General features: G+C 41.6%; 2 protein-coding genes across 4 annotated transcripts in view; one reads left to right on the forward strand and one right to left on the reverse strand.

The window, feature by feature from the left end:
• TMCO1 (transmembrane and coiled-coil domains 1) overlaps positions 1–2,618 on the reverse strand; it is a 51,112-nt gene extending 48,494 nt beyond the window's left edge. For 2 of the 3 annotated variants that reach the window (XR_012025864.1, XM_072814632.1), the window contains exons 1-2: positions 2,381–2,618; positions 1,469–1,546 (exon numbers count right to left, since the gene is read on the reverse strand). Coding sequence is in view for 2 of the 3 variants with exons in the window: in XM_072814632.1 (XP_072670733.1) it covers positions 1,469–1,546; positions 2,381–2,450 (148 nt within the window). In the remaining variant the exon portion in view is untranslated. The remainder of the gene's footprint in view (positions 1–1,468; positions 1,547–2,380) is intronic. The other variant, XM_072814633.1, reaches the window with a different exon arrangement.
• Positions 2,619–2,707: 89 nt separating this feature from the next.
• Positions 2,708–16,915, forward strand: part of UCK2 (uridine-cytidine kinase 2) — a 104,065-nt gene continuing 89,857 nt past the window's right edge. Inside the window, exon 1 of the mRNA XM_072814629.1 lies at positions 2,708–3,028. The gene's annotated coding sequence lies outside the window, so the exon portion shown is untranslated. The remainder of the gene's footprint in view (positions 3,029–16,915) is intronic.

Below are 16,915 nucleotides of genomic sequence, written 5' to 3' on the forward strand. Positions count from 1 at the left end.
AGAAAGTGTATCAGGGTTTCTGGCTTGCACTATCAGAAGCATGGAAGTACCATTTGTCACAAATGGAAATACTGGAAGAGAACCACATTAGTGAAAGGAACAGAAATGTGCTTGGTTTTTAGTATGTTGAGGTGCATTATCCACACTGAATAAATCAAGGAATGGTAAACTATAATTTTAAAAGCCTGGGTTTGGTTTCTAAGCCTTTGTTCTGCAACATTAGTATGTTATTTAACCCTTCTGAGCCTCAGTCTTCTTTTCTATAAACAGAGGATAACAGGGCAGCCCGGGTGGCGCAGTGGTTTAGCACCGCCTGCAGCCCAGGGCGTGATCCTGGAGACCCGGGATCGGGTCCCACGTCGGGCTCTCTGTATGGAGCCTGCTTCTCCCTCTGCCTGTCTCTGCCTCTCTCTCTCTCTGTCTCTATGAATAAGTAAATAAATAAATCTTTAAAAAAAAAAAGAGAGAGAGGATAACATTTATACAAGTAACCACAAATGGTTGCTACATGGGTCAAGAGAGATATTGTAAGGAAGAAAACTTTAAACTCTTATGAGGACATAGAGACATGTCACAGGATACAGTCAGAAGAATCTTTAAAATACAAAAGTTATATTTAATCCTTTTAAGGTGGAAAAAAAAACCCACTGAAAGCCACATCAAGCCTACAAGGAACCACTCATATTATACCTCGAGCAGCGGCCTCAAGCTGTGTCCTGTGGAATTCCTGCTTTATTTCAAAGAACACAAACTCTACTTGTTATTAACCTTTTCCCCAAACTCTCCTTCAGCCTCCTCACGTAACTGAAACTTGCCTTATCCCTCAAGACACCACTTACCCTGATACTAACAATAACGACCTGTCTCTCCAAATACATATTCTCACTACATTTTCCATATTCTTGCACATATCCTATCTTCTTCACCTGGAGTTCCTTCCCTCAGCTCATTCTCTTTTTAAAATATTTTATTTACTTATTCATGAGACACAGAGAGAGGGACAGGCATAGGCAGAGGGAGAAGCAGGCTCCATGCAGGGAGCTCATGTGGGATTCGATCCCAGGACCCCGGGATCTCGCCCTGGACGGAAGGCTGATGCCCAACCACTGAGCCACCCAGGTGCCCCTCAGCTCATTCTCCATCCAAGAAGGACTGCAAGGCCATCTGCATCCCAGAGGCCTCCACGGCCCCTCACAACTGAACGAGATCTCTTCTTCAGAACACATGAACTAGTACTTCTCCCGTCCTGTGCTCTACACCCACGTGTATTAAACATTCCGCATCAAATATCCAACCTTGCATCCATCTCCACACAGCCTTCGGTTCAAATTGGATGCGTCTTTGTACTCCCAGATACACCTTTATTTTTGTATCTGTCTTGGTGCTCCTGAAACATTTACTGTCAACAGCAGCCACTAACCAGATGGGCTGAAACTGTATCCAGAAGGATGTTGCCGTCCATACTCACACTTTTTACTCTGTTTCTCCACTTCCGCTTTGAGTCTCTTGTACTTGTCTGTCCTGTAAACCAGGACCCATGTTATACCTGAAATATGGGAAAAAAAAAAAAAAAAGCAACATGCTAATTTCTCTATTAGAAATGTCTGTGATGGGGGGGGCAGCCCTGGTGGTCCAGCGGTTTAGCACCTGCCTTCAGCTCAGGGCGTGACCCTGGAGACCCCGGATCGAGTCCCATGTTGGGCTCCCTGCGTGGAGCCTGCTTCTCCCTCTATTTTTTTAAAAATAAAAATAGGGATGCCTGGGTGGCTCAGAGGTTGAGCGTCTGCCTTTGGCTCAGGGCGTGATCCCGGTCCTGGGATCAAGTCCCACATCGGGCTCCCTGCAGGGAGCCTGCCTCTCCCTCTCTCTCTGTCTCTCATGAATAAAAATAAATACAATCTTAAAAAATAAGTAAATAAAATAAAAATAGAAAAATAATAATAATTTAAAAAAAAAGGTCTGTAATGGGCACAACAAACTGGGACTAGTGCTGCCTGTGGGGGTAAGGAGGGATCTCAGCTTTTTGCTTTGTATTTACCAGTCGTTAAACGTTTCTTTTTATTTCTTTTAAGTTTTATTTTTTTCGTTAACGTTTCTTAAATGTTAAGACGGACTCTTCAACCAAAAAAAAAAAAAAAAAAAAAAAAATTAACGGAGGCGTCTCCCCAAACACGCAGAGCGAAATCGACCCCAGGCCTAGACCGGACTCCACGCCGCCCCCGCCCGCCCCTGATCCCGAGCTCCCCGCATCCCAACCCCAAGCAAGCAAGGCTGACGGCCGCTCCCTTGGGCGGCGCGAGGGTCCCCAGGCCGAGGATGCTGCTCCGGGCCGGGGCGGGGGGGGGGGGGCATCAAACGTCAGAGAAGCAGCCGCTCTCACCCTCGGCCAGAAGAGCGGTGCACACGGAGATAAAAACGATGAGCAGCGTATCCGCGAACATGGTGCTCATCTTCGCACTTCCCCTCCTGCACTCCCACCCGCCAGGGGGGAAGCGCTCTCAAGAGCCCGCGAAAAATGAGACGACGACGACCACTTCCCTGGCTCTCCGGACCGCCCAGCAGCGCTCGGACAGCCGGGAGACCCACTTCCGCTTCCGGGGCACCCCGGCGCCGGAAGCGCTCTTTCCGGAGCGTTGCGTGGCCGTGCGAATCTGAGTAGGGCGGGGCGGGGCTGGCGCTCAGGCACAATCTCGCGAGAGCTGGGGCTTGAACTTCCGGGACGCAATGGCGGCGGCGGCGGCCGCTGCAGCGGTGGGCCTGGGCGTGCCGGCCCCTGCTCGCGGGGCTTCTAGGCGCCCTGTTTTCCTCCGGACTGCCGTTGGTGCGGCCTCGTCCGCGGCTTCTGCCTCAGCCCCACCTCTGAGGCCGTTTAGGTAGCTCGCGGAACTCCTGCGGTCGATGCGAGGCCCCGGCTTTGGAGCTGGGGACGCGAAAATGAGTGTTAGTCGTGGCTGCTGGCTTCGAGGAACCCCCGTCCTAGCCGAGGAGAGAGACTTGTGCACGCGGTGTGATTAGGGTTGTCATAGAGGTATGGCCAGGGTGCCGCCGCGGCGAGCCAGTCGGGGGGCGCGGGGGTCCGAGGAGGCCGCGGCAGGAGCCCAGGCAGCGCCCGGGGGAGTCGGGGCGCTGTGCGGGCCGGAGGGGCCTTTGCGGGCCGAGAGGCGGCGGCCGGGGAGCGTGTGGCGTGTCGCCGGGCGGGGGGGGCCTGGAGGGCCTGGAGAAGGGGATGTGAACCCGCCCGCCCGCGGTGCTTGCAGGTAGATGAGCCTCCGCCGGCTGCGCAGAAGGAAGCGGAGGGAGGTACCAGCCCGAGTCCGGGAGCGGGCGTCTCCTCCGGCCCGAGCAGTCGGCGCTCGCATCCCGACAGTTTCCCCGCCAGAAGGAGCACCCCGTTTTCGCCGTCTCCCCCGTTTGCCAGCAAAACCCCAGAAATCCCGAGTTCGCGGGAAGGCCCGGGTTCATCAATGCCGACGACTCGAAATTCAAGTTTTAAGATGCTGTAGAGATGAAACACGGTGTCTTTAGAAGCTTGGTTTCAGCCTGCGTTGGGGCGTGCAGGTGTCTGAGGCTGATCCTGTTTTGTGCGTCTGTGTGTTCATGAAAATCTGGAAAGCCGGCCGAGCCGTGGTCTCCCCCCTTGACGTGTGCTTCCTGTCGTTGGTTCCTTTTTTTCTTGAACTCCAGTGTACTTAACAGTGTATATTAATATACTGTTGCATTAGCATATTGTAATATGCTATTGTAATATGCGGTATAGCTTACTGTTCTATTAGTATAGTAGTAACATACTGTTATATTACCCTGTAGCGCTGCTTTTGGCCTTTCTTAGTTTTATGTGCATTTCTTGTCTCTTATTGAGCCTTAGCGTCAGGGAGCTTGTCTCATTTTAACAATGAATTTTTTTCCTGTGTGTCAGGAACAGCGGTGGGCACCGTAGGGTCAGAGAGGGTGACTAAAATATTAAGGTTCTCCCTGGATGTTGTTATACGTTATTAAAAGGTCTAATTAAGGTATTCGCAAAGTGTTACAGGAGCATCGATGAGGGCAAGAGTGGTTCCTCTCTTGATGGAGTTGGTGAGAAGGCTTCACAATTGAGCGAGATCACTAACGACTAAAAGGGCAGAGTAGGGTTTTTTCAGCTCTGTATCGCTCATGGTAAATATTGAAGCACAAGAAGAGCCTGACTTCTTTTTGTTTTTTGTTTTTATTTTTATTTATTATTATTTAATTTTTATTTATTTATGATAGTCACAGAGAGAGAGAGAGAGAGAGAGAGAGGCAGAGACACAGGCAGAGGGAGAAGCAGGCTCCATGCACCGGGATCCCGACGTGGGATTCGATCCCGGGTCTCCAGGATCGAGCCCTGGGCCAAAGGCAGGCGCCAAACCGCTGCGCCACCCAGGGATCCCGAAACATAACAGTTTTTTGATTGTTTGTTTTTTTAAAAGATTTTATTTATTTATTAACGAGAGACACAGAGAGAGAGAGAGCCAGAAACAAAGGCAGAGGGAGAAGCAGGCTCCATGCACCGGGATCCCGACGTGGGATTCGATCCCGGGTCTCCAGGATCGAGCCCTGGGCCAAAGGCAGGCGCCAAACCGCTGCGCCACCCAGGGATCCCCTTCTTTTTTATTTTTTTAAGTACAGTTGGCAACACAATGTTACATTAGTTTCTGATGCACAAGATAGTGATTCCACTACTCTGTTGTACTAAGCACAAATGTAGCTACCCTCTGTCCAGAAGAGCATGACCTGCTTTTTTTTTTTTTTTTTTTTTTTTTTTTAAGATTTTATTTATTTATTCATGAGAGACACAGGGACACAGGCAGAGGGAGAAGCAGGCCCCATGCAGGGAGCCCGACGTGGGACTTGATCCCGGCCTCCAGGATCAGGCCCTGGGCGGAAGGCAGACGCTTAACCGCTGAGCCACCCAGGCATCCCTCAGACCTGGTTTTCAATTCTAGCTTTGCCACTTAATTGACCCTTGTCCTTAAGCATCTTATTTTATTTAGTCTTTAAGCCTGACCTTCCTTATTTGCAAAATGATAACACAGTTGCATAAAACTTAAGAAGTTTTTTTTACGGAGAGAGACAGACACAGGCAGAGGGAGAAGCTGGCTCCCTGCAGGGAGCCCAATGCAGGACTCAATCCCAGGACTCCAGGATCACACTCTGAGCCAAAGGCAGACACGTAACCGCTGAGCCACCCAGACGTCCCAAACTTAAGTTTAAATGACAAACAGTATATTATAAAGTATTTAAAGCTGTGCCTGGCCCAGTTGATCAAATTCAACATGCTTTTGATTGTAAGGTGAAACATTATTTTATATACTACTAAAAAAAGAAAATAAACAACTAGTTAAACCATGACACACCATTGATTGTAAAATGCATCCCATTCAGAAGCGTTAAAATGTGGGGGGAAAAGTCACAATCAAGCAAATACAGTAATGAGGAATTTCAATTATTCCTGTGTAAAAGTTGACTACAGAACTGTGGGATGCCAGGATAACATTCCTTCTCTTGGGCAACAACATTATGACCCTATTCCCCACATTGAAGAATAGTGCTGGAGGCAAGTTAAAACAATGTTTTCTACATTCTGCTAGATTCCTTTATCATGTTTCCAAGTTTTCTAAGCTTTTAGTTGTACTAATTTTTGGATTTCAAAGGTTTTCCCCACAAGGACCACCATTTCAGAGTTTACCATCTTGTTCCAATCTCTATGCCTTTTACAAGGCTTTTGACCTGGGACTTCCTTTTACTGTTCCTTTGGGTGGGATTCACTATTTCATGTCCCCACATCTTTCTCCTGTCTTTAGTTTATACTTTATGTTGTGGTACACCTTCAAGTAACTTGTGGAAGGTAAATGAGAGCTAACCCTCAGTGTACTTACTAGAAATATTAGTAACAATACTGTTTGTAAATAAATATTTAGTGCTAGGCTAGACATCATAAAAGATTATGAGAGAAATTAAACCCCTGCTTATAACTGAGATGAACATATATAGGCAACTTCTCTGAGTCTCACTTTAAAGTTGTAGAGGTAAAAGTCCCTACCTTCCAGAACTGCTTTGAAATTTATATAGAATTGAGAGCAAACTTCTGAAGTCAGACTACCTATCACTCCACCAGATGTATAATTTTAAGCAAATTCTTTCACTGTACTGTGCCTTGGCTCCTTAAATATACAATGGCATAATAATAATAGTGCCTAAGTCCAAAGGGCTTTATTTTTTTTTAAGATTTTATTTATTTATTTTAGAGAGCATGAGTGGCAGGAGAGGTAGAAGGAGAGGAAAGAGAATCCCAAGCAGACTCCATGCTGAAGTGCAGAACTGGATGCAGGGCTTGATCCCATGACCCTGAGATCGCAACGTAAGCCACTGAGCTACCCAGGTAGCCCCAAAGGGTTTTACCTTTTTAAGGATTATGTGAGTAAAGTGATCAAAACAGTACTAGGCTCATAAATGGCACATTAAGTGTTAACTGTTATTGGTTCTGTTAAACCACCTAGCACATCTTTGAACTATTTTTTTTCACACTATCCATTTTCTCTGGAATCTTGTTCTACACAAAAACTTCAGTTACCGTCTATCTACTGATGATCCGTAAAGTAGTAACTGTAGTCTGTTTCTTCCCTGATTTTCAGACCTAATATCTAACTGCCAAGTGGGCATTTATATTTGGAGAAGCCAGACAAAACCCATCCATTTCTTTAACCCAAACTCCAATCTTCCCTTCTTCCCTTCTTCTCCTAATAAGTAGCACCATCATGTACCTCGTCTTTCAACCCAGAAAACAAGAATTATCCTCTAACTCCCTCTTCTCTATCCTACACATTCTAACCACCAAAAGTGATAAATTCTCCCTGCTTCATTTCTCTTTTTTTCCCACATCTTTCAACTCTTGCTACACTTTAACTTAACTGATTTTACCATCGTTTTCCTTTGCATTACAGCCTTCTAACTGATTGGTCTCCAGTTGCACAATCACCTGTTCCCTCCAAGCCATTCTTTTATGCAGCCAACAGTGATCTTTCTCAAATACAAAGAATTTTTCCCCCAATAAACTGGTAGGACTATATAAAGACCTTCAGAAACTAACAGTGAAAAGATTATGAGGACCGTTCCCAAAATATACTTTTTTTTATTAAAATATTTTACTTATTTATTCATGAGACATAGAGACACAGGCAGAGGGAGAAGCAGGCTCCATGTAGGGATCCCGATGTGGAACTCGATCCTGGGTCTCCAGGATCAGGCCCTGGGCTGAAGGTGGCACTAAACTGCTGAGCCACCCAGAGTGCCCCCAAAATATACTTTAAAACAAATGCTAAAGTGAAATGTAAGTTTATTGTCTTGGAATATTTTATTTTTTCAAATAATTTTCACTCTGTGAGTGTCCCAAGTATGTGTTTAATTTGTCTTTTGGGTAATCCAGCACAAAGTTTGAGGACAGAGACTGGGTCTTGTTTATTTTTGCATCTCCAGCTTTTGGAACATGGCCTGGCACAGAGAAGCTTCCCAATATGGAACAAATGAATAAATGATACTGTTGAGAGAGAGGACAGTAGGTTGGACAAATATCTTGGAGGAACCAGGAATTTTAGCTGGACCTTGAGGAAAAAGTGAAATTAGGAGGTGGGAGAAGCAGTGATCAAAAGCATTGAATTGGCAATGAGAAAGAGAGGACATCATAGCTTGTATGTAGTTAAAACAACTAATAAGTGTGAAGAGGCTATATGTTTAATAGGAATAGAATTGACTAGGTAAAGTGACTATTACATCTGTAAGAGATACATGTCTGACCTTTAGGAGATCCGTAAATCTGATTCCATAGACAGAACCTTGTATGTGCATTTTTTTTTCCTGAATCAGATGTATAGTTTTTATCGAATTCTCAAAGGAGTTTATAAACCAATAAATATTAAGATTTATGTTGTATATTTGAAAGACTGATAAGTCTTAAGCTTGATGCTGTAACCAGTTAGTGTTCAAAAATTATTTGCTACAGTACTCCTTAGGAGCAGAAAGGAGGAAACGAGAACCTAAGATCTGGAGATAGAGCCTGAAGATTGGGACTTTTGACATTATATGCGAATTTTGCATTAAGGGACTAAAGTTTCTAGTGACCAGAGAACTGTAATTCAGAACTACTTCTTTCAGTTGAAAAAAAGTTGGTCCATCAAATTGGAAAGGAAAAGTTAAAATTAATCTTTGTTTGCAGATGACATTATCTTTTTTTTTTTCTTTTTTTAATTTTTATTTGTTTATGATAGTCACACACACAGAGAGAGAGAGAGAGGCAGAGACATAGGCAGAAGGAGAAGCAGGCTCCATGCACCGGGAGCCCGACGTGGGACTCGATCCCGGGTCTCCAGGATTGCGCCCTGGGCCAAAGGCAGGCGCCAAACCGCTGTGCCACCCAGGGATCCCCGATGACATCTTATATATAGAAAACCCTAAAGATTCCACATAAAAAAAAAACAAAAAACAAAACAAAACAAAAAACCCCCAAATGTTAAAAGTAGTAAACTGGGGCACCTGGCTGGCTCCGTCAGTTGAGCATTCAATACTTGGTTTCTGCTCAGGTCATGATCTTAGGGTTGTGAGATAGAGCCCTGCATTGGCCTTTGCACTGAGCACAGAGTGGGCTTGGGATACTCTCCCTCTGCCACTCCCCCCACTTGTGTGCACGCTCACTGGTTCCCTCTCTCTCTCTCTCTCAAATCTTTAAAAGAACTAGTAAACAAATTCAGAGAGGTAGGATACAAAATCTACACATGAAAAATCAGTTGTGTTTCCATGACAATGAACAAGAAGGAAATTAACAAAACAATTTGTAATAGCATCCAAAACAAATACCTAGAAATAAATTTAACCAGGGAGACAAAAGATTTGTTACTGAAAATTACAAAATACTCTTGAAAGAAATTAGAGAAAGCACAAATAAGTGAAAGACATTTTGTGTTCATGAGTTGAAACACTGTATTGTTAAGATGTCAGTACTACCCTAAGCAGCCTACCTATTCGGTGCAATCCCTGTCAAAATTCCAGCATTTTTTGCAGAAGTAGAAAAATCCGTCCTAAAATTCCTGTGAAATTTCCAAGGATCTTGAGTAGCCAAAGCAATCTTGAAGTGGAAGAGTAAATTTGGAAGTCTCATTCTTCCTCATTTTGAACCTTAATCTCAAGCCTCAGTAATCAAAAAAATGTGGTACTGGCATAAGGAAAGACATAAACCAGTGAAATAGAGAATCCCCCAAATAAACTCTTGCTTTTATGCTCAAATGTTTTTCAACAAGGGTGCCAAGACCATCTTTCAGCCAAAGGACAGGTTTTTCAATAAATGGTGTTCAGAAAACTGGGTATCCACATGGAAAAGAATGAAGCCCTTCTGCCATACCCTTGTATACAAAAATTAACTCAAAATGGATCAAAAACTTAAACATGAGAGATAAAACTATAAAACTCAGAAGATATCACAGGGGAAAAAGCTTAATGACATTGGATTTGGCAATGATTTTTTGGATATAGACACCAAAAGCATGGGCAACAGCAAAAATTAATAAATTAGATTTTATCAAAACCTAAAATTTGTGCAGGAAAGGATACAATGAACAGTGAAAAGGCAATTTATGAAATTAAGATGTTCTCAAATCATATATTGAGAAGATATTAAAATTCAGAATATATGAAAAACAATTCAACAACAGCAAAACAACGAACATGGGCAAAGGACTTAAACATTTCTCCACAGGAGATACTCAACTGGCAAATAAACTCAGCATCACTAATCAGGGAAATTCAAAATATGAGATATCATGTCACACCCAGTAGAAAGGCAACTATTAAAAACAAAAAATAGTATGTTGGCAAAGATGTGGAGAAATTAGAATACTTCCGCATTGCTGGGAGGAATGCAAAATGGCACAACCACTGTGGGAAAACATATGGTGCTTACTCAAATATTAAACAGAATTACCAAATGATAGGGGCACCTGGGTGTCTCAGTTGAGAATCTGATGCTTGGTTTTGGCTCAGGTCATGATCTCATGGGTCGTGGAATTGAGGTGTATGTTGGTCTGTGGGCTCAGTGGAGAATCTACTTGATTCTCTTCCTCCACCCTCCCCTAATTTGTGTACACGCTGCAGTCTCTCTAAAATCTTAAAAAAGAATTACCAAGGGATTCAGCAATTCCATTTCTGGACTTCTATCCAAAAGAATTGAAAATGGGCTAAACCATGTATATACATCATTATTCATAATAGTCAGTAGGTGGGAGCAACCCAGGTGTCCGTCAATGTATGAATGTATAGACAAAATGTGTGTGTGTGTGTGTGTGTGTGAAATTCTGACATATATGGCAACATGGATGAACCTTGAAGATACAATACTAAGTAAAATATGCCAGTTACAAAAGGACAAATACTGCATGGTTCCACTTATATGGGGTACCTAGAGTAGTCAAATCCATAAAGATAGAAGGCAGAATGGTAGTTCCTAGGGACTGGGAAGAGAGAAAGGGGGAGAGTTACTGTTTAATAGGTATGGAGTACCAGTTTGGGAAGATGAGAAAGTTCTGGAGATGGATCTTGGTAGGTGATTTTATTGCACAAGAATGTGAATGTACTCAATACTACTGAACTGCACCTCTAGACCTGTTAAAATGGTAAATGTGATGTTATATGTATGTTACCATAGTTTTATTTTTTTTAAGATTTATTTATATTATTTGAGGGAGAGAGAGTAGAAGGAAGGGGCAGAGGGAGAGGGAGAGAGAATCCTAGGCAGACTCCACACTAAGTGCGGAGCCCAGCTCAACTAGATTTCACGACCCTGAGATTGTGACCTGAACCAAAACCAAGAATCCACCACTTAGCCAACTGTACCATTCAAGTGCCCCACATGAACATCTTTTTAATACCAAGACCTGAAAACAAATGCCTATCTACCCGTAGAGGAATAAATAAATAGAGTGTATTTAAACAGCACTCCAAATGAATGTATTACAGTCACATGCCACAGTGTGAATTAATCCTAGCAATATATTATTAAGTGGAAGGAGTAAGTCCTTAAGAATTACAGCATGTGGTAGATTTTCTATAAAAGTCACAGTAATAATAATAAGTGATGCAATGGAGGATCAAAGAGGTGGATGTAAGGGTAAATTCATGTCTCAGTTTTCAGTTGGTGGTGATTTCATGGATATTTGTTATTTTTTAATTTTTTTTAAAGGAAATTTTTTTTTAATTTTTATTTATTTATGATAGTCACACACAGAGAGAGAGAGAGAGGCAGAGACACAGGCAGAGGGAGAAGCAGGCTCCATGCACCGGGAGCCTGATGTGGGATTCGATCCCGGGTCTCCAGGATCGCGCCCTGGGCCAAAAACAGGCGCTAAACCGCTGCGCCACCCAGGGATCCCGATATTTGTTATTTTAAATGAAAGACTGAGTAAATGCTTGAGGTCCTTGAACATACCATTGATGAGAATATGTCATGAACCAAGAATAATGATGAATCTAATTCTCTGCATCTGAGCTCAAAAAAAATTATTTTTGTCTTCAATTCTATATCTGTTTGTTATAAGTAAGAAGAATAAAGTGCAGGAGTTGAGGAGTAATCTTTTAAATTACTTAATGTGGGGACACCTGAGTGGCCCACTCAGTTAAGCATCCCACTCTTGATTTTTGGATCAGGTCCTGATCTCAGAGTCATAAGATTGAGTCCCGTATTGGCTCTGTGTTGGATGTGGAGCCTGTTTAGGATTCTCTCTCTCCCTCTGCCTGTCCACCTATTCTCTCTCTCTCTTTTTAAAGATTTTGTTTCAGAGACAGAGAGCACATGCGCATAGAAGGAAAGGGAGAGGGAGAAGCAGACTCCCCAGGGAGTAGGGAGCTGACTCAGGGCTCGATCCCAGGACCCCAAGACCATGACCTGAGCTGAAGGCAGACACGTCGGAACTGAGCCATCCAGGCCCCCTTATTCATCTTATTTAATTCTAAAACTTACTCTTCCATCCTACAAAAGGTTCTTGGTTTAGCCCAATTTCTGCTGATACTACTTAGTTCAAGTCTCCCTTACTTGAAAACTGCATCATGATGATGGCCCAATGGTTGGTTTCTGACTGCAATCTCTCTCAAAAATGTATCTATCCTGTGTAAAGCTGCCAGACTAATTTTTTTTTCACAGACGCACTGCTTATTTTGCAGAATTCCCATCCAAGCTCAAAATATTTTTGTGACTTTCCACTACCACTGATCTTCTAAAATTGAGATGCTTAAATGCCAGGCAAAAGCGGCAATTAATCATAGGGTGCTTGAGGTTGCAAGAGAAATGTGACATTTTCCTAGAGTATCATTTTTACTTGATGGTAAGTTATTTATTTAAAAAAAATTGTTTTAGGGCAGCCTGGGTGGCTCAGCGGTTTAGCGCTGCCTTCAGCTCAGGACCTGATCCTGGAGACCCGGGATCGAGTCCCATGTCACGCTCCCTGCATGGAGCCTGCTTCTTCCTCTGCCTGTGTCTCTGCCTCTCTCTCCCTCTCTATGTGTCTCTCATGAATAAACAAAATCTTTAAGAAAAAAAATTTTTTTTCATCGGAGCCTGACATGGGACTCGATCCTGGGTCTCCAGGATCACATCCCGGGCCGAAGGCGGCGCTAAACTGCTGAGCCACCCGGGCTGCCAAGAAAAAAAATTTTTTTTGAGAGAGAGAGAGAGAGAGAGAGAGGGAGAGAGAGAGAGAGACAGGGGCAGCCTGGGTAGCTTAGCGGTTGAGCATCTGCCTTTGGCTCAGTCGTGATGCCAAGGCTTATTTAAAAATAAATAAAAGCTGAGTGAAGTAAGTCAGTCGGAGAAGGACAAACATTATATGTTCTCATTCATTTGGGGAATATAAATAATAGTGAAAGGGAATATAATGGAAGGGAGAAGAAATGTGTGGGAAATATCAGAAAGGGAGACAGAACGTAAAGACTGCTAACTCTGGGAAACGAACTAGGGGTGGTGGAGGGGAGGAGGGTGGGGGGTGGGAGTGAATGGGTGACGGGCACTGGGGGTTATTCTGTATGTTAGTAAATTGAACACCAATAAAAAATAAATTAAAAAAATAAAAATAAAAATAAATAAAGTAAATAAGAATACTTCAATAATTCTAAGGTTTCTACCGGGAGTTTTTATTTTTATTTTTTTAAGATTTTATCTATTCACTTGACAGAGAGAGAGAGAGAGAGCGCACAAGTAGGCAGAGCAGCAGAGAAAGGGAGAAACAGGCTCTCTGCTCAGCAGGGAGCCTGACACAGGGCTCAATCCCAGAACTCCAGGATCACAACCTGAGCCAAAGGCAGACACCCAACTGACAAGCCACCCGGGCACCCCTCTACCAGAAGTATTTCTAAGTTTTATGTGACCCAAAGCTTATACAACTCTAGGGAATCCCTTTATGAAAAACAATATGCCAAAATCAAAATTAGATACAAAAGTGAATACTTATTTGAAAGGGGCTAGTGCAAGTGAGGATCCCAGAAACTTACATTTCATTACCTTATTGGCAAATCCATCTCTAGATTTTAACCTGTATGGGCACAAACCTGACACAGAGTGGCTGGAAGGGCAACGTTTACATATAGTTATATACATATGTTTTGTGTATATATAAATATATATATATATGTATATACATATATATATATATATAAATTGTTCCGGTCATTTTGGTTGTTTCCCTATCTTGGATATTGTAATTAATGCAGCAATGACATGATAGTGCAGGTATCTCTTTAATATCCTATTTTTATTTCCTTTGGTTATATACCCAGAAGTGAGATTGCTGGATCATATGGTAATTCTAGTCTTATTTTTTTTGAGAAAACTCCATATTGTCTTCCTTAGTGGCAGCACCAATATACATCCCACCAACAGTGCACAAGAGTCTCCTGTTCTTCACAATTGCCAAAACTAGTTACTTACTGTCTTTTTGATGATAGCCATTCCTACAGATAGGAGGTAATATCTCATTATGGTTTTGATTTGCAGTCCCCTGATGAGTGATGTTGAACATCTTTTCATGTGCCTATTGGTCATCTTTAGGTCTTTGGAAAGATGTTGATTCAGATCCTCTGCCCATTTTTTAATTGGATTGAGTTTTTAAAATTTGTTTTGCTATTGGATTATACGTGTTCTTTATATATTTTGGATATTAACCCCTTATCAAATAAATGATTTGCAAATATTTTATCCCATTTTGTATGTTGCATTTTAATTTTATCAGTAGTTTCCTTGGCTGTACAGAAGCTGTTAGTTTGATATAGTCTTACTTATTTTTTTGCTTTTGTTGTCTTTGCTTTTGGTGACAAATCCACAAAAGCATCATAAGACCAGTGTCAAAGAGCTTATCCCCTATGCTTTCTTCTAGAAATTTTATGGTTTCAGCTCTTACGTTCAAGTCTTTAAATCATTTTCGCTTTTTTAAAAAAGATTTTATTTATTTATTTACAAGAGACACGGAGAGAGAGGCAGAGACATAGGCAGAGGGAGAAGCAGGCTCCCCACTGAGAGCCTGATGTGGAACTCAATCCTGGGATTCTGGAATCATGCCCTGAGCCAAAGGCAGATGCTCAACCACTGAGCCACCCAAGTGTCAAATGATTCTTGTGTATCATAGAAGTCTAGCTTCATTCATTTGGCTGTCAAATTTTCCCAACAAGCATTTATTAAAGAGACTGTTCTTTCCCCATTGCCTGTTCTTGTCTCCTTTGGTATGAATTAGTTGATAATACATGCATGGATTTATTTTTTGGGTTTCTATTCTGTCCCATTGATCTATGTGTCTTTTTATGCCAGTACCATATTGTTTTGACTACTTTAGTTTTGTAAAACAGTTTGAAATCAAGGAGTGTGATTCTTCCACTTTTGTTGTTCTTTCTCAAGATTATCTACTTAGTCTTTTTGTGGTTCTATATAAATTTTAAGATTTGTGTTTTCTATTTCTATGAAAGATTTCATTGGAATTTTGATTAGGGATTGCATTAAATTATTTTAAATTTTATTTATTTATTCACGAGAAACACGTATTTATTTATTCTCTCAGAGAGAGAAGCAGAGACACAGGCAGAGGGAGAAGCAGGCTTCCTGTGGGGAGCCCGATGCGGGACCCCTGGCTTATGCCCTGAGCCAAATGTAGATGCTCAACCGCTGAGCCACCCAGGCATGCCAAGGGATTACGTTAAATTTTAGATTTCTTTGGGTAGATATGAATATTTTTTGCAATATTAATCTTCCAATCCATGAGCATGGGATATCTTTCCATTTATTTATGTCTTCAGTTTCTTTCTTCACTGTTTTATAGTTTTTTGTGTACAGATCTTTCAGTTCTTTGGTTAAATTTATTCCTAAGCATTTTATTCTTTTTGATACAATTGTAAACATGATTTTTTTATTTGTATGTTTTTTAGAGAGAAGGAGCATGTGAGTGGTGCGGGGAGGATCAGAGAGAGAAAGAATCTTAAGCAGGTTCAGTCTCATGACCCTGAGATCATGACCGGAGCCAAAATCAAGAGTCAGGCGCTTAACTGACTGAGCCACCCAGGAATCTCTGTGATTGTTTTCTTAATTGCTCTTTCTGATAGTTGTTAATATATTGAAACGCAACTGATTTTTGTGTATTGATTTTGTAACCTGCAACTTGACTGAATTCATTTATTCTAAATTTTTTGTATATAATTCTATGTCATCTGCAAATAGAGACATCTTTTCCAATTTGGATGCCTTTCATTTATTTTTCTTGCCTAATTGCTCTGGCTGGGACTTCTAGTGCTATGTTGAATAAAAGTAGCAAGAGTAGGCATATGTTTCTTATTACTGATCTTAGAGTAATAGCTTTCAGTTTTTCACCATTGATTTTGATGTTAGCTGTGGACCTGTCATAAATGGACTTTATTATGTTGAGGTACATTTCTTCTATACCTGTTGAGAGTTTTTTTATTATGAATGGATATTGGTTTTTGTAAATGATTTTCCTACATCTTTTGAAATGATCATATGATTTTTCTCTTTCATTTTGTTAATGAGATGTATCACATTGATTTGCTGATGTTGAACCACTCATGTATGCCAGGGATAAATCCTACTTAATCATGGTATATGATCCTTTTAGTGTATTCTTGAATTCAATTTGTTAATATTTTATAGAGGACTTTTGTATCTATGTTAATCAGTGATATTGCCTTGTAATTTTCTTTTCTTGTGGTGTCCTTGTCTGGTTTTGGTATCAGGGTAATGTTGGTCTCATAAAATGAGTTTGGAAGTATTTTCTTCTACTTTTTGGAAGAATTTGAAAAGGATTGGATTTATTTATCTTTAAATGTTTGGTAGAATTCACCAGTGAATCCATCTGGCCCTGGACTTGTGTTTATTGGGAGGTTTTTGATTATTTTTTTTAAGATTTATTTATTTATTTATTTATTTATTTATTTATTTATTTATGTATTTATTTATTTATGTATTTATGTATTTATGTATTTATTTATTTATTTATGATAGACAGGGAGAGAGAGAGAGAGAGAGAGAGAGAGCAGAGAACAGGAGGAGGGAAAAGCAGGCTCCATGCCGGGAGCCCGACATGGGACTCGATCCCGGGACTCCAGGATCACGCCCTGGGCCAAAGGCAGGCGCTAAACCGCTGAGCCACTCAGGGATCCCAGGTTTTTGATTATTGATTCAACCTCCTTACTCTAGTAATTGGTCTGTTCAGATTTTTCTATTTCATATAGATTCATTATTGGTAGGTTGTATGTTTTAGGGATTTATCCATTTCTTCTAGGTTGTCCACTTTGTTGGTGTATGTATAATTGTTATAGTGTCTCATATGATCCTTTGTATCTATATGATATCAGTTATAATGTCTCC

This window comes from Canis lupus, chromosome 38, assembly GCF_048164855.1.
Source record: "Canis lupus baileyi chromosome 38, mCanLup2.hap1, whole genome shotgun sequence".
Taxonomy (NCBI): Eukaryota; Metazoa; Chordata; class Mammalia; order Carnivora; family Canidae; genus Canis; species Canis lupus.